The sequence below is a fragment of the Pelobates fuscus genome, chromosome 13, assembly GCF_036172605.1.
Source record: "Pelobates fuscus isolate aPelFus1 chromosome 13, aPelFus1.pri, whole genome shotgun sequence".
Taxonomy (NCBI): Eukaryota; Metazoa; Chordata; class Amphibia; order Anura; family Pelobatidae; genus Pelobates; species Pelobates fuscus.
This window is the reverse complement of record NC_086329.1, coordinates 54,500,221-54,523,089: the sequence shown is the minus strand read 5'-3', so window position 1 is coordinate 54,523,089 and position 22,869 is coordinate 54,500,221. Positions and strand designations below refer to the sequence as shown.

At 38.3% G+C, this 22,869-nt stretch overlaps 1 protein-coding gene across 1 annotated transcript in view; it reads left to right on the top strand.

The window, feature by feature from the left end:
* MAP4K5 (mitogen-activated protein kinase kinase kinase kinase 5) overlaps nucleotides 1-16,041 on the top strand; it is a 146,912-nt gene extending 130,871 nt beyond the window's left edge. Inside the window, exons 22-32 of the mRNA XM_063438987.1 lie at nucleotides 295-355; nucleotides 1,318-1,320; nucleotides 3,155-3,269; nucleotides 3,918-3,976; nucleotides 5,670-5,773; nucleotides 7,445-7,622; nucleotides 8,372-8,440; nucleotides 9,932-10,024; nucleotides 11,388-11,458; nucleotides 12,743-12,798; nucleotides 13,634-16,041. Of these exons, the coding sequence (XP_063295057.1) occupies nucleotides 295-355; nucleotides 1,318-1,320; nucleotides 3,155-3,269; nucleotides 3,918-3,976; nucleotides 5,670-5,773; nucleotides 7,445-7,622; nucleotides 8,372-8,440; nucleotides 9,932-10,024; nucleotides 11,388-11,458; nucleotides 12,743-12,798; nucleotides 13,634-13,721 (897 nt within the window). The 3' untranslated portion in view covers nucleotides 13,722-16,041. The remainder of the gene's footprint in view (nucleotides 1-294; nucleotides 356-1,317; nucleotides 1,321-3,154; nucleotides 3,270-3,917; nucleotides 3,977-5,669; nucleotides 5,774-7,444; nucleotides 7,623-8,371; nucleotides 8,441-9,931; nucleotides 10,025-11,387; nucleotides 11,459-12,742; nucleotides 12,799-13,633) is intronic.
* The last annotated feature ends 6,828 nt before the right edge of the window (nucleotides 16,042-22,869 follow it).

The window sequence follows — 22,869 nt, the reverse complement described above, 5'->3', positions numbered from 1 at the left end:
TGCGCCCTTTACCCAACCAAAAAAAGGACAGTGAAATGGCTTATTTAATTATACCAATGACTACGGAGCAGTTTGAAAAAAAACTATCACCTTTTATTTAAATTCAAATTTTCAATAAAATCTATCTAAATTAAACATAGTCATCACAACTCACTATGTTAAAAGCTTTACTTTCCACCATGTGGAAAATTCTCAGCCGATAGCTGAAAGTTATTTTTTTTATTTGACAGTGATCATCTTATGGATAATAGTTGACGTGTCCAATATTTCACTTATCTCTTTTGTGTTTTGCAGTTGTTTCCTCGCAAGTGTACTTGGCTCTATGTGATCAATAATACCCTGATGTCATTGTCAGGTATGTTTGTAGGATTTGTCTGTAAATGGGAATTCCGTGTAAATAGCAATTTTTAAGTTCTAAAAGTGGTGCAATCACCAAAAGCATTCTGTTGGTTTCCTTGGTGATTGCTATATTTTGAAACATTTGCTCCAGAATTGATCTGTCTGAAGCTCTCTTGGTTACATGTTACCTGTTGCCACCCACCGCTCTTTCTGTGTGATTGTGTTTATGGCTTTACTGTAATTGTTGATCAGCACTCTAGTCTATATAACCATTCTCCTTTAAATCAATGTTTGTCACTACAACCTGTATAAAAGTGTACTTAAACAAGTAGCTTAGAGGTGAGCAGAAGCTTCAGCTGCTTTGCAAATACACCCATTTTGCACAGAAAATGCTCACAAACATATAGAGCGTGGATTTCTGTTGATGGATTTTTGTGGATGGAGTCATTTTAATGAAGACGTTTAATCTTCTGAGAAGCCCTTAATATATGCATAGTTAACACACAGAGAACCTCCAAGATGATAATTATCCAATAAATGTTCCTCTGCAATCATCCCTAAAATCACTAGCTCAGTGCTGCTGTGGACTGGTATGTTTGGCTGTGAATCATGGAAAAAGTAGCCCACATCAGCTGGAAATGATCTGCCATCTGTGGCTTGGCTAAAAGTATTTTATTCATCCCAGCAAATGTTGGCTTTGTCTTCACAACAAAAAAGTGTAATTCTCCTTGTCTTCCAGAGGGGGCAGCAAATGATTTATCCTGTCTCGTCTTGCTAGCGAGTTAAATGCTCTATCTTTGGCAGTTTATTTGGCCGGGAACAAAAGACACATTTAATAGGAATTGCCCCGCTCCGACTGGTTTAGAATGGGAGCACATTGAAATTCAGAATTTGACATTTACGCACTTTAGTGAAGACAGTGGATCCTAATAAATGAAATGAGAATTGTCTATGTTGGCGCCTCACCCAGAGCTGCAGAAGGTTACACCCTTTAAACTTGGCAGCGCCAAGACAATTTTGTAACCATGTACTGTTCTCTCATGCACATTAAAAAATATCAAATTGATCCAAGTGCACTGGGCTGCAACAAAATCTTTAATATATTTAAAGAGCTAGAAAATACTTAGCTGTTGTGTAGTTCTGTTTTAGGCACTTTAATTTAAAGAATTTCCTTTTTTTTTTAAATCAAATTAACACTAGATATGGGGTAATGTGCAGGTTGCTCTCTAACTGTCGTGGAACAAGTCCCTTAATGTCTCTAATAGAAATTCCCTATCAAAATATCATTGTAAAATCAAAAATGTTATCGGGTACATTTTATTAGGTAATCCATTTTGATATACAAATCGGCAAGAAAAAACAAAATGTTAAAAACCCATGGTAGGTTAGATGGCTCTGTCCTTTTAAGACAGTAATGCTGTTGCTCTGACATAAGGTCAATAAACCGCACAGATATCTTGGCTGCACTGCAGTAACTTTCCTATTCTATCAGAATGCTACGTGTGACCATTTTTCTTTTGTTTTGAACTATAACACATGAATCCTCTTTAGTTCATGCTAGCCATATTACATTATATCTGATTGTTAAGGCTCAATGCTAATGCGTTTTATTCGTATTTAATAGGTCATTGGTGCAAATTCTTTGTGACACATTAGACCACATTAAGGAAATTCGTTGTCAGCCACAGTGTTTGGATTACTTGTGTCCAGCCTTGCTTGGCCTTTTCATTTGCAGTATCTGTAAATCCATGTAACATGGGTGTTACAACAGCTTGTGGGCCAGGATTGGACCACCCTGATGTAGAGCCATTAGAACTGGAATATCCAGGATAAATCCTTTTCAAATTTTAAAGGAACACTACGGTCAGGAACACATACATGTATTTCTGTTATAACGTATAACCCTATACTGTTAAAAACACCATCTAGCCCCTCTTGCCCTCCCTAACTATAGTAAAATCATTTATTCCATATATTTATTCCTTTATTATTTATTACCTTTATTCTAGTCTGCTGTTGCTGGCTCTCCCGCTGATCTGCCTGCTTGGCTGACATCATTCTGACATGATTCTCTTAGCCGATAATAATGCTTGATTGTTTGAGACTGTCAAGGAGGCACATCAGGGGCAGAGCCAGCACAAGCCAAACACAGTCCTGGCCAATCAGCATCTCCTCATAGAGATACATTAAATCAATGTATCACTATGAGGAAAGTTCAGTGTCTCCATGCAGAGGGTGGAAGCACCTCTGAGCCACTCGGCCAGTGGAGGTATCGCTAGGCTGTAAATATTGAATTTTTTCTGAAAAGACATTGCATTGTGCAAAAAGCCTGAAGGCAATGATTATACTCACCAGAACAAATACATTAAGCTGTAGTTTTTCTGGTGACTATTGTGTCCCTTTAAGGTTCCTCTCTTGATTTAAAAGCCACTTTGAGTGCAGTGAGAGAGCATTTTTATTCATAATCATGTCCCTGTTTTTTTTTTTTTTTTTTTTATGTTATTGTAGCCTGCCGCATGCTAAGCAGTATTTTTTTTTTTTTTTGCGAGCACAGGACATTAACCTTTGTAAGTGTCAGGGGTTTGCTATGAAGTGACTTGTGACAGTGGAAAATGTGCTAATGAGATTCTCTGACTAATTGTTTCCCTGTTTTTTTTTGTTTGTTTTTTTTATCCTCTGTCCTTTCTCTTTGTACCGTCATCCATCGCCTGCCGTTTCCAGAAAGTAAGTCCATTGTTTCCTGATATTCTTTTGACAAGTTTAGATTATAGACTGAATACTTTTTTTTAAAATGTTTTTTCTTTCTTATAAATAGGTAAAGCTCTACAGCTTTATTCACATAACCTGATAGGTCTGTTTGAACAAGCCAAAAAACCTGGCCTGGCTGCACATATCCAAACCCATCGCTTCCCAGACAGAATATTGCCACGGTAAGAATGGGGTAGTGCGCAAGCTGAATCTGTAGAAAAAAAAATGTTATCCACTTATTTGTGATCATTTTTTATCCCCTTTTGAAAATTTGATTCAGAAATTTATTTTTAGAAATGTTTGTGTTTTCATTTTTTAAATTGCACATATTGGAGACATTAGAAGAATCAATTAATATTTAAGCTCTGTAAAATGCCCTTTGTGCTTATTTGAAAAACATGAAGCCAATCCGCTTCCGCTTTTTTGAGGGGAGATGGCTTGAGTAAATTACCTGGGAGCATAATCCTAATAATAAAGGGAATTCTACTCAATCAGTTTCCTATACTTGTACATCCTGCTAGGGAGCTCTTTTCATGCCGTGCCCAACAGCAAAGGTAAATGATATGTTGCAAAACTTTGCAGTCTGACAGCTCTATCCATTAATATGTCATTTCCAAAATTGATTGACATTCATAGATGCAGTGGGTTAGGAACAGCCATCTAGTCTAGATACTGTTAGACTGCACTCAGTATAGTTTTAGGGAGTAGACATCAATGCAGCTGATTGACAAATATGCATTATATGTCATTGCACAACATATTTAAAAGATCATTTGCCCACAAAGCTTACACTGTAAGTAGGTCATCTAAATGTATTGATTTTCTTTCAGGAAGTTTGCATTGACGACTAAAATCCCTGAAACAAAAGGCTGCCACAGATGTTGCATTGGTATGTATAAACGGCTGTACAGCACCATCACGCTATGCTGCCAGAATAGCACCCCACGCTTTCACTTATCTGGCCCCAGCTGCATTACATGTTTGTTTCTTTAGCCATAACTCTCCCCAACCATACCATGACTATAGTAGGACCTCACACAGCTTAGACCTGCTGAGTTCACGGTAATTAATAAGGAGACCTCCTGGGTAATTTGAACTGTATGGTAAGAACCTAGTAACTGCTCGTTCCCACCAAGCCTCCCAAATAAATAGAGACTCAGCTAAGGTTAGCGAGACACTCTACGCCGTAAGATCTCATACTTGTATTTGATGCACTAATTGCATTCAAATTTTAGTTTTCACAGACCGTAAGAGTGATCCCTCGAAGCCAGGGATAGGCAACCTTCAGCAGTCTATATTTTGTGGACTACATCTCCCATGATGCCTTTTTATGGCCATCAACTACTGAACAGATATGCACAGACAATGAGGTGCATTCCTTTGCAGATATTGGGGTATCGTTGCTGTAAACATGGTTGAGAATTTGATTTATTTATATTACTATTTTCACACAATTTTCAGAAACGTTATTGGGACAAACTTTAAGCTCCAGGACAAGCAAGTGTCTTTTAAGAAGAAATAAAAAAAATAAAACACATAAGGTTGCCTTAATTATCTGCTACAAAGATAGACAGATGTGCTGTACTTACTGTATTACGACCACACAAGGTGCAAGCAGGCAGCTCACAGGATGTCAGAGTTGACATAGACTCAAAGTGGGGCAAGCGATTCACGTTCCCAGCACATTTCTTGGCCAGGCAGTACAGATGTGTGCTGGCAGTTATGTGTTAACCATTAAATACACCAATTACGTTCTGATCGGTCCAAATTGCATCAACCACATCAGGCTTACTGCCAACAAAAAAGAGAAGTGAACCTATCGTTTTGAAAATTTAGAGCGTACTTTATTCATTCCCACTTGGAAAGCACACAATGCCCTGTCACACATTAGAAGCAGAGATAGACATTTCTGCTATAGAAAGGTCTCTAAACTAGAAAAGAACTGAATATCATTAACTTTTTTGTTGCCTTTACTTTCAAGTGTTTTCTTTGCAAAAGAAATCCGTAACCTAGTACTTAAGGGGAAAAAATGAATTCTGAGTCCAAAAATGAAAAAAAAAAAAGAAATTCTATTTTTATTTTAAATTAAAAGATTGCAAGTACTATTACACTGCAATACACAGGTATAAATTAATATAAGTAAATAGTAAATACCCCTGCATCCTCCTGGATTTACCCTTGTTGTAGGAGCAAGAACCAGTCCTCATTGGTTGGAAGCAGAGCTTATCCAACCAAACAAAACGTGCAGACAATGAAGAATTGTTGTGTGACATCCTGACATCATATGATTATATACAGAGATGGAGAGGTAGATCTAAATCTTTTCAGAATTCCTGCATCTGGATGCCCACACCCTCAGCAGCAGACGGCTATAATCCTCCTCTGGTTGTGCTTGCGTTACTGTTGCCTCTGTCATTGCTACGCAGCTTTTAACAGTGTTTATATCACAGCTGCCATGCAGTGATAACCGTTCGTTGTCATTTTTTTTGCTATTTTATTTGTGTAGTGTGTTTGGGACCATCTTTTTGTTATTTTTTCTTCTTCTTCTTCTTCTGTTACAATCTCTTCTCTGCGTTTTACAGTAAGAAACCCGTATACGGGGCACAAATACCTCTGTGGTGCCCTGCAGTCTGGCATTGTCTTGCTCCAGTGGTATGAGCCCATGCAGAAGTTTATGTTGATTAAGGTTTGTTTTAAAACTTTTTATTTTACAGTTTTCCATTGTTACTTAACTGGTGCACCTTAAAGGGATCCTATCTTCTAATTCTATCACCAATTCAACATACACTGGCTCCAGCGATGTTTTGAAAACTACAGATCCCAGCTCTAACTTAAGGCATACATGCCACCGTGCTGCCCTCTCAATTAGTTACACTCCTATGCAGCAGCTACCTATTTCTTAATTGACCTTATTCCATATAAAAGTAATGGTGACAGTAACCGTAACTCCCACTAATCGTATGCAACTCCAAGGCATGCAGGCCCCAATGCTGTATTAACATTAAATATCTCCCTTTAAAAGGGGTGTCTAGGCACTTTAACCACTATATCTTGATATTGTGATTATGGTGCCATTAGGTTGCAGACACTATTCACTAGTTCTTGGTGAAACCATTTTCATGATGTTTGAGAAAAACTGGTTATCCCAGAGACACGTCGCCTGGCCCTTTGATTGTATTTGTTAAAGCATCGCTATAAGCACCAAGACCACTTCACCTCAATAAAGTGATCTGGGTTCAGTGGCCTGACCATTTTATTCCTTCAATGCGGGACTAACACCTCCAGCGGCAGTCACTAGAGGGTGCTTCTGCATCACGAACAGAGTCTGACTCTGTTATTGATGTTTGATGTCCTTACGCATGGCGTGTTGAATATTCAATCAATGGACAGCATTGCATTCAGTGCTTCTCTTTGAACTGGAACACTATATATCATTAGAAATGCATGTGCAAAAAAAAAATAATAGATTATGCTTGCCTTTTATCCATTGCTTCACTGGTGTCTGAGCTGCTGCCCCACCTCCTTGGCTGAGAAAATCAGTCTTTCAAATATACTCACAGTCTACAACAAAATGCAAGAAGTCCATATTGAAAATGAACTTTATTTAAAAAACAAAAATACTGAAAACCTTTATTTATAAACATTGCTTAGAGAGAGCTCATCATCTACGTAACTAGTTTCCAAGTGAATAAACATTACTTATAGGCCAGGAAGTATCACAAGGTAGATCCCCAGTTTTTGTTGAACAGCCGCCATGGTGCTATAGCACCCTTTGTGTTCCAACCATTTCAGATCTACCTTTTGGTCATTTACTACATGATTGTAATATAACCAAGTCCCTGCAGGGAACTTTGAATCTATTTCTGTACTGGTGCCTGAGTTTCGTTAGCAGTAGCTGAACTCCCCCCTGTCCGTACCAGGCAGCATTTTTCCTCTATATCTCTTGCTTCTAACTTATTCACATGACTTGGATTCATTTTAATTATTTTTCCACTATTTGTGTACATAGTTGTATTATATTTGCTCTCCAGTCGTTCCACCTCCCTGAAATCTATACAGAGCTTCAGCTCTACACCAAATAATTGCACTGTTAGAAGCTGGCACTTTTGTCCTCATCATTGCTGCAGGCCCACATCTAATGTCATGGGTTTTGGTGGCTATTCCCTGAATGCCTGGGTCAACTGGGTTGTATTTTCTGAAATTGATTTTCCTTCAGTAAGTTCACTTTAACCTGTGTTCATGTTTTATGTTCATTTATTATAAAATGTTTTTACAAATAATTTTAAAGATCAAAAGCAAAGTTTATTAACTCATGATTGTAGTATGGTAAATATCAGTGTGTACATTTTCTTTCCAGCACTTTGACTTCCCTCTGCCCAGCCCACTGAATGTGTTTGAAATGCTTGTTATCCCTGAACAAGAATACCCTATGGTGTGCGTGGCAGTCAGCAAAGGAATGGAACCCAACCAGGTGGTACGATTCGAGACCATCAACCTGAGCTCTGCTTCCTCCTGGTTTACAGAGATCGGTACAGGTAACCTGCAAATTATTTAACAGTATCTATATTTTTAGCCAAAGAGCAATTAATTTTCATTGGGAGCAACACATTGCTTGGAATATTTAAAGTAGACAGGGATGTCCCAGCATTTGTTGCCATTATCCACAGATGACAGGTCAAGGTCCATGGTGGCACCTGAAAGAGGAAGTGACTCAGGTTCTCTGGTCTCCTTCAAGTTAGGCTTCCTGGTCACCTTGGTTCTCTTGCATGTGTAAATAATGACAAAATGGGATCTACAGAAGACTTCTGAGATTTCACAAGATCTTCCATGAATCATCTTGTGTGTGTGCTAGAAGAGATACCAGTTTCTATTGCTCAGTGTCCTATATGTCTATTACCGTCAGCCACCACTAGTGGCGGCTTTTTGGAAACTGACAAACATTGCAGCCAAAAATGTAATGATATTCTAGTTTTGCAATTTCCATGTGAAAACCACAGGGGTGACCGATCCAATTTCGCTTTGCGAACTATGTTTTAGATGACAAGCAGCTTTGTTTAATCTTATTGACTCTCTTGTTGCTCTTTGTAATAGTGGCCCCTGTGTTGTTCAACAATAACATTTAAATTTCATTTTTATTTATAGTTTCTCATGTTTCTGTGCTAGTGTGAAAATCCAGTGCCATGCCTGTGCTGCATCTTCTTTGCACATATTTGCACGTTCTTTGATGTATAGTGGTCTCCAATATAGGATATAGATAACCTTTTATTTTCTTGTTTTGCTACAGAAGGCCAACAGCTCGAAGCCATACATGTGACCCAGCTGGAAAGAGACACCGTTTTAGTCTGTCTGGACCGTAAGTGCAAATCATAGCAGTCTGTCTTCTCCACTATAACTACTTCGGATTATGTAAATCAAATGGGTTAAACGTCACATTATTATTTGCATCCTCCCTAGTTAGTTATTAATCTGTGCTTTTAACTCCCTCTCATTTACTTGTTTTCCCTTTAGGAAACATTAGACAGGTGCCTGGAGACAATTTCTAAAAGCCACCATGAAACACGTATAAAATAAGTTTTTTCATTTATTAGTACAATTCATGGAATCAGTTATGTTGTATAGGCGCAGGGGAATTGCCATAATGGTGCAGTACATGATATTGGATTTCATCTTTCTCTTCAGCCAGAGGCACTCAAATCTATTGATGATATATTTTGATGATTAAGACCCCACACCCCCTCCCTTACATCTATATATATATATATTCATGTGATGAGGGTGGTGGCGGCTTTCCCTGGGCACCTCTTAGTAGTGTGAGAGGTTCTGAATTTCTAGTGGTTCCGAAGGTGGCGCTCATGCATGGATAGCGATGCTTTCCACCTAGAATAGCAAACAACATCACGCATGTGCAGTTCGATTTCTGCCATTTAGGTGCCGAAATATGAATTGAATTCTTAAAATAAGTGGCAGGTTCCCTCTCTTGTAAATGTATTTTGCAGTGGTTCTTGTGTTTGTGGTTCTTGGAATTTGAAAGGGATTTGTCCTCTGTCCCTTTCAGTGTGCCCTCTAACTGTTCTGTGTAAGATACTGACAAAATTCTAATGGCATGTTCTCCTGCTGATCCGAAGTAAAAAGTAATTTATGGCAAATATAATTTGCTTCTGTGGGGCAAATGCGCCTTGTATATAATTAATAGCGCAGGTCAGGCAGGTGGTCAATATGTGGGTGACCTCAGGACTCACAAAGAGGCATCCTTCAGCACTCAGGAGAGGAAAGACCCTCTGTGCAGGAAATCTCTGGGTTATCATGGTTTGAAAGATTACCCTTCTCTCTGAACATTAATAGGATATTCTAAGCATCAAAACAGATTTTGCTTATTAGTGAAGTAATGTGTTGTATAGCTCATGCCCCTGCAGTCTCAATGCTCAATTCTCTTCCATTTGCGAGTTACATCCGTTTGTTTATGCAACCCTAAGCCACACCTCCCCTTGCTGAGACTCACACAAACCCCCATGAGAGAAAAGATAATTTTAAACTGGTCTCACAGAACAGTGTGTTTACTTCAGAAGTTCCTATCTCCTGTTCTGTGCACAATCCCTCCGGGTCCCTTGTAGATTGTCTGGAAGGAGTGGATTGGTTGACCTATCCTTCACTCAGATGGGTTCTCTGGATTTTGCAAAGTCTTTGTGAGAACTTGTAATGGTCAGATGTCCTCCATCTGGCTAAATAAGTAGAGCTACATTAACCCAACAAGTTAGAGTGCAGTGTATTTTCGAGCAAAAATCCCTATTAACAGTGTCAACTTTTTTTGTTTTTCTTAATTATTTTCATTTTTTATTTGTTTAAGACTACGTAAAAATTGTGAATCTTCAAGGAAAACTAAAGTCAAGTAGAAAACTGGCCTCAGAATTGAGCTTTAAATTCCACATCGAATCTGTGGGTAAGTGTGAGAGGTTTAACACACGGGGGGCACTGGGGTTGTCAGGAATTCCCAAGCGACTTTCAAATTTTAGGCTACCAAAGCAGAGGTGGAAACATAGCTGAACTAGAGAATTTTTTCAATTTCCTGATTTCCGTTTACTAAATAATACATTTTATATTTACGTAATTTGGGCAGTGTTCTTGTTATCGGTGTATTAAGGACTAGTGATCCTCCGAGTGCAGTAACAGAAAGTGCTTCCATAACAGGCTAGGCATTGTGAGAAGCTGCCCTTGGTTTTGGGACCTGTGGGAAGATGTGCTTGACATTGTGTTTGTGCCCAAATGCAAACAAACAGTCACAACATCGTCTCCAATACATATTCATGTACATCCCTTTATAGTCCTGATGGGGCCAGTGTCCCTCCATTTTCCTGTGATTTCATTTTACATTTTTTTTAATTTTCACCACTGGAAGTTCCCATTAAGTGCAGTGTGGGAACATAAATGTCACACATTTCTACATACGCAAGAGTATTTAAGCAGCAAGTCTTGGCAGGTTGAAACACGTTTTTTTTGTGTGTGTACCTCTAGCTGTGTGTTTGTAGTAATGCATTTTGCTTTGCAAACAACCTGTTCCACATTCGTACTGCACAATTTTGGGAAAGTATATAATTGAATCTATACGTTGCCTGGTATTTAACAATTACCTGAAGCCAACCTCATCATCCATGAATAAATGATAAATTATAGACATCTTATTAAAAGACCGCATTATTCATCAAGCTCACCCCACAACATGTTGGTAATGATGCCAGGTGTACCCTGACTCCGTTTCCTGGTTGGGCAATGGGTCCCTGCGAGTCTGAGGCTCCTGTCATGTTGGCTGGTGCACTTTTGGCTTCTGCAGAGTTGCAAAAACAAATCCAGTTGCCATTTATTGTCTTAGACCATCAGATGCCCATTCTCAAAAAAAAAAAAAAAAATGACACACTGCATTAAAATTTGCACTGAATGGACATTAGCCAGCCCAGAACTCTTGTTCCGGGCTGGCTAATGATGCTCCAATGACGCTGCCAAACGTGGAGTTACACCTCCGGCAGCAAAGTAGCATGAACTTTACTTTGATACTGACACACTGCGCACACAGATTCCAGGCACCATGACCACTTCAAATCAAGGAAGTGGTCATGGTGCTTGGAGTAACCCTTTAAGTATTATTTGATCTGTAAGTTTGCTGGCATTTTGGCTATCACAGGATGAAACGTGACTACCTATGTCAGGCACATTTATGATCTGATCAGAAAATGAGTCTTCGTGGGATTTATTATGTAGATGAGCATGATACCCTGTGATTTCACACGGTTTGCTTTGTATGATTTTAGTGTGCCTTCAGGACAGTGTGCTAGCCTTCTGGAAACACGGAATGCAGGGAAAAAACTTCAAATCAAACGAGGTAAGCCATCAAAATGAAACACTAGCCATAATCACGAACCACTTTAAGCATGCTATGTGCCTTGCACACATATTAGAAATGGAGATAATATAGCTCAACATAAGTGTAGATTTTATTTTTCTTCACAATTCACTCTGTGCCATTGATTTAAAGACCTTTTAACAGCTCTTTTCTAAAGTAGTAGTTATATCCTAAAATACCGGTTTGGCTTATTTGTTGCCCACAATGGTAATGTACTTATTCAGCCGAGCACAAGGTTTTCTGAAAAACAGATCGGGATGTAAGAAAAAAATGTATTGGCCCAATGTGAAGCTTAGGATAAAATTAGCTGTGTAGGGTGGATTATTTTAATCAAGCTTATCGGATATATATAAAAAAAAAAAATATTTTAAAAGTTATTGCTCCTCAATAAGCCTTTTTAAACTTAGTTCTTCCATTTTCTTCTCAAAACGATTGTAAAAAACGAGTAGCTCGGTTTCTAGCAGTTTGCTTTTTACATTAGAAGGTTGACCACTTAATTACAACTCACAGAAAACATTGCCTTGTCCATAATGCACTGATTATGGGATAAGCTTGGCAGTGCTCCAAAAATTGAACATCATAATTGTCATTCTCTCTTTTTGGTTTGTGTTGGAGATTTGCAGAAAATGCAGGAATTTCAAATACGAGTATCTTTTTGTTGTTTTATTTGTTATTTTCACATGTTTTTCAACTATCTATATAATATATTAAAACCAAAAGAATGGGTAAACTTCAAGTCTTGCATGTACATATAAGCAATTATTCTTTTGACGTCTAACTCTGCTTTCCAACAAGCTAGAACAACTTCCGCACAATTTGCACAGAGTGAGAATTTCCTATTGATGTATGCAATATTTGTGTGACATGCTTCTCCATCCCAGATTTCCAAGTCGCCATGGCTCCCTTATAGATTATGTGCTAAGGGGAAAATGGAGAAGAAGAAAAACTAGCTGTCACTTTAAAAGGAAACATAAAAAAAAAATGATTTAAAAAAGCTTACCAACGATCTCGAAGACGGCTAATTTTAGAGATCGTTGGAAAACTTTTTTAAATCCGTTTTTGATAAGTTTTTTTTTTTTGAAGTGACAGCTAATTATTTTTTAAGTTTGCTGAAAATACAAACAATCAAAAAAACACCTTTCAAAATACAGAGTTGCATAAGCCCCATGCACATTTAAAAAAATGTTTTATTTAAACTTAATTTTAAAAACTATGTTTTTCCCACTTTCGTGTTTTCTACTTCTTTATTTTAATTTTGTTTAGGTTACGCAAGAAATTTCTGACGAATCCAGAGTTTTCCGTTTATTAGGATCAGACAGGTATGGATATTAAATGCCGACGTACTTAACGCAGTGGTTTTCAACTGTGGACAGAATGTAAAATTGTCTCCACATGCTATTTTTGGTTGATAATAGTACATCATATGTGAGCAAAGGAGGTATCTGGGGAAAGTCCAATTGAGGTGTTTTGCAGGAATTTTTGTAAATATTATATTACAATGGAATAGGTCACTGAGAAAATGGAAGAATTGGTTACCTAACAATTTTAGTCCAATTGCCTAACCAATTTAGTCCAATTTAAATATCCAGCCCATCAGGTAAATATCTACAATGATCTTCAAAAAAGGAATTGCATGGTCATGAGATAATTGCATCCCCAATTCCTTTATCTGAAGAGAATCCAGTAAAGAATCCTAAAGCTGCATTCTCGGTTCTATTATGCCAAGTATCAAATCTTAGCATTAATGATAGAATGTTTAGGCAATAAAAGTGTTGGTAAATAATCATGTTTTAAAGAAACCAGGCGGGTATAGACATCTCTACGAGATTAATATGACCAGCGTGAAAATCTCTTCTACATTTCCCAAGATGGCTGCCCACAGTAGACTCGCTCATGCAGCCATATTTGTAGAATATTTTTGTCCGCATGGTAGTTTACACTGAAAATAAACCAGGACGCATGAAATCTTAAATAATTTTGCATCTGTATGTTTGTTATGCTAATATATGGTATAACTGTAACCAGGTGACCTATTAAATTATATTTGACACGTCCGTGTGCCTTTTTTTTACCTTTAGTTATTAGTGCTTTTTTTTTGTTTTGTTTTACTGTCTTGCTAGTATAAAGTATATCTTTTCTCTTTCCCTCTTGTAGAGTGGTCGTGTTGGAGAGTCGACCAACGTTAAACCCTACTGCACACAGCAACCTGTACATTTTGGCTGGCCACGAGAACAGCTACTAGGATTACAATCCAGAGAGCGTTTGTGTTCATGAGAGACAGGACATAGGAATAGGAGTTACAACATAATCGTCCCCTTTAGGGACCTGTGCAAGTTGGATTGCGGCGTGCCTTTTTATTTTTCCGCATATCTGTATTATTGGGTAGATTTTTTTTTTTTGATTTTTTTTTTTCTTCTTATTTTGAATTTTGTTTTTGTGCTGCTGGAAACAGCTGTATTTCCTGTCACCACTGTGTGGTGTTGGTTTTATCTTGTTGCTTAATATGAAGCTGTGAGATGTATACAGCCCCTTTACGATCAGCAAAAAGAGATAAAGGGGCATGGCCTTTCTCAAAATAATAAGGGGTGCCTTGACGTAGGTCCTGTGTGTGGTTTTATTTGGTGTTTTTCTTTGTTTTAGCCTAGTTTGGAGTTGCCTAAGCAAATACTGAACATTAGGAGGGCGCTTTTGTCTTTCTATGGAAGCATTACCTTAAATGAGAACACTGCAGTGCCACTTAATGAGTTTAAATGGTTTATTAGCTGATCGGTAATCCTTCAAAAGTATCCCATCATCTTGCAAAATGCAAATAAAATAATCCAGTTTGTGGTGAGGGGGGAGGTAACTTAAATGTCTTCATTTTTTTTAATTTTTTTTTAACTGCTATTTTGTGTTTAATTTTAAATGTCAGTAGTCCACTATCCTTAATTCTATGTGACTGAACTTCTAAATAGAGCTTCCATGTTGTAAAAAAACAAGTAGCCCTTTCAGTCATGCAGTATATGAATTGGCACTCGTTTTGCCTTTCACGCCATCTGACCTCTTAGATCTCAATAGAGACTTCTATATCTTGTGACGCATAATTGCTTGCTGCAGTCCATGCAAAGACAAGGTTGCTCAAAACCAACTTATTCTGCAAGCTTCCATCTTCCTTGCAGGTACTGCCTGGGAAGTTATCACAGCTTATAGGGCATATTGCTATACCATTATATACCATTGAACCAAAACTGGTAAATTGGCAGAACGTTGCTCAGTAGGTACTAATGATTTGTGGCCTCAACTTAATTAGCATCATGGGAACCGAAGTCTACCAATATCTGCAGTGCCAAGATAAGGCATCACGTGCATTTTAATACAAAGAGAATCACTCAAAAGTCCTTACCATTAGTATAAATCCTTTAAATGTATCCCAACTTTTGCTTATTTTTCATGTTCGATGCCAAGTAAGTGACACTACAGATTAACTCATTCATTTTGGGTATAAAGTAAATGATACAATATCATTTGGAATCGCATTACCATATTCCGTAGATGACATTTGAATTTGTATTTATTAATCATCTACTTGAGAGGGTTTTGTATCTTTAAGGGTTTGTTTTTAGCTTTTTTTTTTTTGTGTATAGGGAAGTTTACATATTCCGTTTTTTTTTATCTCTTAGTGCCTCGCTATTGTAACCTTTTATGAAACTCCATTTTAACTGGGGGAATCTGTTTTGCACAGCTAACCAAAAGGGATCCATTTAAATAGTCATGACTCTGCAGCCGAGTATTCTGGGACATCTCTTAACAGAGGCACTCATTAACAGATATGGTTGATAAGAACCTTGTAGTGTGCCAAGAGCAATACTAAACTAAACTAAATTCTGATTATTAATTTCTAACCAAATGTGGTTTACATTAGAAAAAAAAAACAACAAGCTATTTTGCATTCTACTTTTGTGTGTCGCCAAGCCTTACAATACACAGGTGCCTGATATATCTTTGAATGTTCCTAGTAAACACATGAGGCTGTTTTGTAAACCCATCTCTTGCCAAAGGTTTTTTTTAATTGTTACCTGCAGGTATTAAACAAGGCTTTAATGTATGATATTGATACACTATACACCCGATATAGTTACTGTTACATGTCTACAACTGTTTTTAAAGTACTTATGCGATAATCCACATTTTGTGTGTCTGCATTAAACTGTGTGTATTGTCTCTAACAGAATCACAAATAGGTCAAGGAGAAAGCTGCCCATTCGGTAGTAGCTCTATGCAGTATCTCTAATTTATTGGCAGCCAAATTTGTTCATGTATCTTCAGATTGAAATCTCTTCAATAGTCCTTGTTACTCATTAATAACAAATAAATTGTGTGTGTGTAGGGTAAATGATAATGTAACATTAAATATGCCAATGTGTATACTTGTCAGCCAAAGTGCCTGGTTGGAAAATTTCTCTACCTGTGTTTTAAACTGCCTTGTTGCCCAGTGGCTGCAACAAAATCCTGCAAACTGTTTTACATGTGAATTAAATAAATAAATTGGTCTCTGTCAGGACGTCACCAGCAAAATATTTCAATACGGCTCCTTTAAAATCCTTTTCATTTTGTGGTTTTATTTTCCTGGAAGTGTTTTACCAAATGTAATGTGATTTTCTTGAACTGAGTACAGTTTTAAGTAGGCTAACGTTGTGTCTTTGTGTGTGAATTCCTCCTAACATGCTGATGCCAGATTAGGACTAAACCGAAAATCTCAATTAAGAACCTGATTTTGTTTTCAAATTAATATGTCCTGTGAATAAACAATTTGCAATAAAAGTATGGCTTTATGGAAATGCTACACACCAAAGAGAGACAGGTTAAAGGAATACATATATGAAGTGTCCTGTCCGATATTGATACAGTTTTAGTAACTGGGTAAGATAAATGTTACCGGTTAAACATAGATTTGAGAAAGGTTTGGAGCGATCCCAGTCTTTACACTCCAAAAGTCTGAAAATATTGTTCTTTAATGAGAAATATTTCCAGTGCTAATTTATCCGCTATCTTTAACAAACGTGTTTGAGGCCTGAAAAATCAAAGAACTACTAAAGGGGCCCAGACCACTTCATCTGCATAGAAATGGCAATATTTACATTGCATGGTTCAAAACACCAACAGTGGTTGTCTACCTGATGGCCACTAGAGGCATTTCGACCAGCAGAACAGAGTCAAACTCTGCTCTTCATTCAAATACTATAAAACAGCATCTGATTGGAGGAGTGCAGAGTTTGGCCACACATGCGTATTTCGTCCCCAGTACTTCTCTATGAGAAGCATCAAACTGAACAAGAACGCGGAAGAATCGGCAGGTGTGCTGACGGAGGCAGAGAAGGCAGCAGAGGTGTATCAGCGCTGGAAACGATTAAAGTAATCTTTATTTAATTTCACATTGTTTGAACTCAATGGGGATGGACGGCTGACACACTGATCAAAGGAAAATTATAACCAAAATAAATATTATTTTCAGGACTATAGGTTCCCTTTAAATATTGAAATCCACACTGCTATTTATCTTTCTCCTGAAACTGACCACATATTGCCCGTCAATCATTGTTATAAAATTTGCCCTTTATCATTCTAGTGAGAGCATAGCAAGCATGCAATGTGCTGTATACATTAGTACAGGCCTGGACTGCACTGGATTGTGATGTTAATTGCTACTTTTTACATTTAAATAAAAAGCATCACATAAAAAAAATGGTTTACAAGCAATGGTTTTCAGTAAACCGTAACAGTAAAGTGAACCGTTAAATTATTGGTGATTTTCTATTGAATGGTGTAAAGTTCAATTTTAAGTCTTCCCCCACATAATTGGACAGCATATATAAACCAATTGATGCATCGTATCTGCCCATTATCTATCTAAAACCTCCAGCCTTGTTTACTGCCCAGTGCAGCAGCTGTCTTGCACTCTATTTCATGACGTTCTACAAAACTAGTTTAGGCAAAGCCCTCTTCACATGCTGTTCCCGAATGTCATATGTGTTTTGTTAGAATCAAAGGTTTGTCTTCTTACATTGTACAGCGTTGCGGATCATGTTGGTGCTATATAAGTAATTGTACGAACTATGCGCAATGACTGTTCCATGCACGTACAACGTAATGTTCTGGAGGGGATGTGCAGTTATCGCTAACCTTTTCCATTTTGAACATTTAGGTTCCGTATACATGTTCTATCTATTTGTCTTTTATCTTGTGTTTTTAAACCATTGAAATATATATTTAAAATATCTGGTTACCCTGATTTAACAAGCAACGCCTATTAGCCCTGCAATGACGGAGATTATAGTGTGTGTGTGATCCCAGGCAGTGCGTATAATCCCACAGCATCTCACAAACATCATTAATCCTTTCAACTTTCCCTGTATTTCCCAATTGAAGGATCAGTAGTGAACATAATCAGAGCTGAGGGAGCAAAGGTGTGAGCAAATTATTTCTAGATTAGCTCCTTTGACACTACAAAGGGAAGCTTACTAGAGATAATGAGAGTGATTTCCTGGAGACCTACTGTAAACAAGCTGTAATGCCTGATTTCTTAACCCCTCCAGACAGGGCCGTCTTAACAGCCTTACAGTCCCCAGGGCAAATCAGTTCACTGGGGCACTGCCTATACAACCACTCACAGCAATGAGAATTATTGATCAAAATTAAGCTTGTATTTATTGGTACCTACAACAAAATCAGTATTTAAACATTAAAAAGCATATTGTACAGTAGAGATTAATCCGCACAAATGTGCAGTAGGTATCCGGGTGGGCAAATGACATGGACTGTTAAAAATATTTGTAGAAATTTATTATATCTCAACGACCGATAACAGCTGATATTGATGTGATTAGACCTAAACATTTTAATAAAGAGGGTTTTAAGGTTCTTAATAATTCTCCTGAAAAATGTTACTGAAAATTGGATAGCCTATAATCCCCCTGCTGGGGTCACCCTGGTCAACTGCGTGCCCGTGCGTTAAGACAGTCCTGCCTCTGGGCAGACATGATTAATAGACCTGTTTCTAAGGACTGATTTGTTGAACATCTAGGGGTCTTGTAAAAACTGCAACTAGACCACAAAATATTTAGGAGGTGGTTTGTCAAAAGCAGCAAGGCAGGGTTCAGCTCAAAATAGTCTATTTGGAATAGTTTCTATTCTAACTCCAAGTTATTTCTCGATCTTGTGCAGTTTGGTGTAAAAGCTATTCCCTTGTGAATTCCCCATGTTTTCCGATTTACAAAATAATCCTAAGGGTCTTTTTACACATTCTGAGCCGCTCCGTTTTGCGTAACCAATTTACAATGTTCTAATGTACTGTAGTGAGAGTAAGAGAAAAATAAATTAGATCTCTTAATTGTAACTGATCTATGACAAAAATGTAATTTTAGGCAAAAAAAATAAGTGAGGCATGTGGACCAGCCTAGCGAATGTCAATTATGTGCATAAAACATATCCATCGTCCATGTGCTCTACATAGAAGTGGCAACGGACATATTGAGCTTCTCCCTTTCAAAAAAATAAATACAAATGTTAAAAATCCTTCCCTCCGAACCTCCCTCCCGCCCTTGCCAGCTCAGATTGCCGACACAGGCTTGTCTAAGAGAAGCCTGTGATTGCACTGGGCAAAGCAGTTTGAGAACAATATTTACAAAAAGGTAGATCTAGGTGGAGAAGAGGAACCTCCTCAGCCCCAACCCTGATCCACCCAATAGGAAACCCCACCCTTCGGTAATGCTTCTGACTAAAACTTAACGTTTATTTCAATACGTAAAAATAAAATAATCTATATATGTGTTGACACCAAAAAATAATACAGTGAAGAAAAATGGTGAGAAAATTGATTAAAAATAATAAGGAGAGCCACAAAATTAATATTGAGTCTAAATGACTGTGGGTGTAGACCATAAAATATATATTAGGTCCTTCCGAAGACACCCCAGATAAGACTCCAGCAAGTGGGCTCAAAAGCCCAATGGGGTAAGATATAGAGAGAGGAGCTCAAAAGGTAGGTATAAAAACCTGTTGCACTTGGTGATAATTTTAGGAATTCTATCAAGTGCATATGGTGCTCAATTGCTCTTTGATCTCTGTGTTTGTGAGATCAATTACACTTTTTGCTTGGGTGTAAAAAGTACCTATTGGGTGTGGACTATAATCTATAATATATATAGTCCTCCCAGAAAAAGACAACACAAAACACACACCCCAAATAGGATTACTGCAAATGGGCTCTTGTTGCCAGAAAGCAGAGAGAGGAGCACAAAATTAGTATAAAAATCTGAAACCAAATTGTAACAAGTGCTACCTTATAACTCTGTTGCTCTTAAGATCCTATTTGTAGGGATATCTTAACAAGTGCACATAGTTGCCCCCTAGTTCAGTATCCCTATATTGTGGGATGTTGAATAGTAACTTGTTGCTTTGCTATCAACATTGTTACCACTAAAAAAGCAGTGGAGCTAAATTGTAGATTTGTCTCAGCTAAATGCACAAACGTAGGAAGCCCCTTCTCTCGAGGGATCCACCTCCCAAACACCCAAATCACATGAAAGGAGCTGAGCATCCAAAACTCCTCTTTGAGGAGTAAAATAATTGATTATAACGAACCCCTCAACCCCCAGATTGTTAAATCTATCTAAAGTTTGCTGGAATCTAAGTAGCGTGGCTTCTCCTGTCTGAATTAACCTAACGCGCGTTTCAGCGCATTGATGCGCCTTCGTCAGAGGTATTATATCAGACTGTCCCTCGTGCAACTCTTTTATAGGAGTACCTGGTCGGAGAACAGTGGGCGTGTCAAAGACTTGTTCGCGCCAAAAAATTCGGTTCAGATGGGTGCCGCCCCCCTAAGAACGTCACCGTTTGATTGGCCGGGATTCTGAAGGTCCTCCCTAGTGCACTATCGTCTAAACGTTCAATTCCCATTGATTAAATTGACGATCTATGTCATTTTTAATCTAGTGGATCAGACAAAGATTAGTCTGTATCCATTATTAGTCTTCATGGTCCAGTTAGCAATCCACTTTGCACCAAATTTATAATTAAAGGAGCTTTGTTCGTAATATATATACATATACACATAGGGGATGCTTCAGTAATACGGAAAAGTATTTGTACCTATTTATATGTTATAAATGTTAGCATAATTAACGTCCTTATTTAAAGGGGCAGGATCCACAAACCTATACATCCATATCTGAATATATGTGATATGTGATCATGATTGTCAGGGACACAAGGTCTGTGTCCTGATTATTTAAAGGGGCTGAACAGGACCAGAACTTAGTGTATATACAAATCTCTTTTAGTTCTTTAACCATATTTCCATAAATGTAGGTGTGGTATCGCCAATCCACTTCTGTTCTAGAGGGGCCGAGGGGCATTAAAAAACCAAACTTAAACACTCTAATAACTAAGGTATTTACACAAATTGTTAAATATACATATATACAGTTGAAGTAATTTGCATTACTATTGATGTTGAATATTAACTACTGTGAAAACTCATTTTAATTTTCAATGAAGGGCGTGAATGTAAACCCTTCATTTAGTCCATTGGGGGCCAGTGTATTGAATTTGTAGATCCAATAGCATTCTCTCTTGAGAAGGGTACGGTCCAGGTCGCCACCTCTGCGTCCTAGCTGAATCTTCTCTATACCCGCAAATTTGATTCCTCGCGTGTCCCCTTGATGTTCATTTCTGACATGTCTGGAAACTGGGGTGTCTCTAAAATTCCTAACCGAATGTATGTGCTCCATAACACGCCTCTTGAAGGGGCGAATAGTTTTCCCCACATATCTGAGGCCACACACACATATCAGTAGGTAAATAATCCCCTTCGTATTGCAATTAAAAAATTGTTTAATCTGACATGTTGGTTGGTCAATCAAGTCTGGGAGAACTTTAGAATCTTTTAACATATAGTGGCAGGCCACACACTTGCCACATTGGTAAGTTCCCTGCACGGAGAGCCAGTTAGTGTTGCCCCTTTTTGTAGATAAATGGCTAGGAACCAACACTTCTTTTAGATTTTTTCCCCTTCGTGCCGTGAGGGAGACAAAAGGAGTCACTACTCCCTTAAGTTGGGGGTCTTGGGAAATCAAAGGCCAGAATCTGCCCAGTATTCGTTTGGTCTGGTCCCATCCAGAGTCAAACGTAGCCACACAACGAATAGGTTCCTGCTTTGTTGGTACTACTTTATCTTTCAGGAGATCTTCCCTATCACTTAACAGTGCCCTTTGAAATGCTTTTTTGAGGCAACGATTGGGATATCCCCTCTCTTTAAACCTAGCTCTGAGGAGTTTGGCTTGGTTGATGAATTCATCCATGGTTGAACAATTCCTCCTCAAGCGTAGGTATTGACCAACCGGGATGCCTCTTTTCAGCGTTATTGGGTGATGACTTTCCCATCTTAGCATCGTATTTGTTGAGGTGGCCTTTCTAAACAGAGTGGTGTCAATTCTTGATTCTTTTGAGATATTGACAGTGCAATCTAGGAAGTTAAGTGTAGAGCCACCAATTTCCATTGTGAGTTTTAGGTTCAGCTCATTGGTGTTCAGGTTCTCTACAAATAACCTGAAGGCGTCCTCCGTGCCTGTCCAGACAACGAGGACATCATCCATATACCTCTTCCAAAGGAAGATGTGTCTTGTGAACTCCATATTGACTTCTGAGAAAACCACATTCTCTTCCCACCACCCCAGGTGCAGGTTGGCATATGATGGAGCACAAGACGTGCCCATAGCTGTGCCCTGCACCTGGTGGTAAAGTTGGCCATTAAAGAGAAAGAAGTTGTGAGTTAACACAAACCTCAGCAACTCTATTACGAATTGCGTGTGGTGCTCATGTCTCAGTCCCCGTGTATCTAGGTAGCATTTAGTATGTGCCAATCCCAGGGTATGGGGGATTGAGGAGTACAGGGCCTCTACATCGAGGCTACACAGAAGTGCACCTCTAGGTAGATTGAGAGACTTTAGGCACTTCAATGTGTCCTTTGTATCTCTCAAGTAGGACGGTAGTTTTTCCACAAATGGTCTGAGTATTTTGTCAAGATACTGACTGGCCCTACTCGTTAGATTGTTTGACCCTGACACAATCGGTCTAGCTGTTAATTGAGTATAGTTCTTGTGCACCTTGGGTAGGCAGTAGAACGTAGACACCACCGGATTTTTGGTGTAAATGTAGGCATGTTCTCTCCTACCCAGTATGCCAGCATCAAATGCTGAGTCCAAGACACATTTAAGATCTGACAGAAATTTGATGGAGGGATCAGAGCTTAATGTACAATAAGTTGTATCATCTTTAAGTATGTTGTTTGCAAGCTGAATATAATGTGCTCTGTTTAAAACAACAATGTTCCCCCCTTTGTCTGCTGGTTTAAT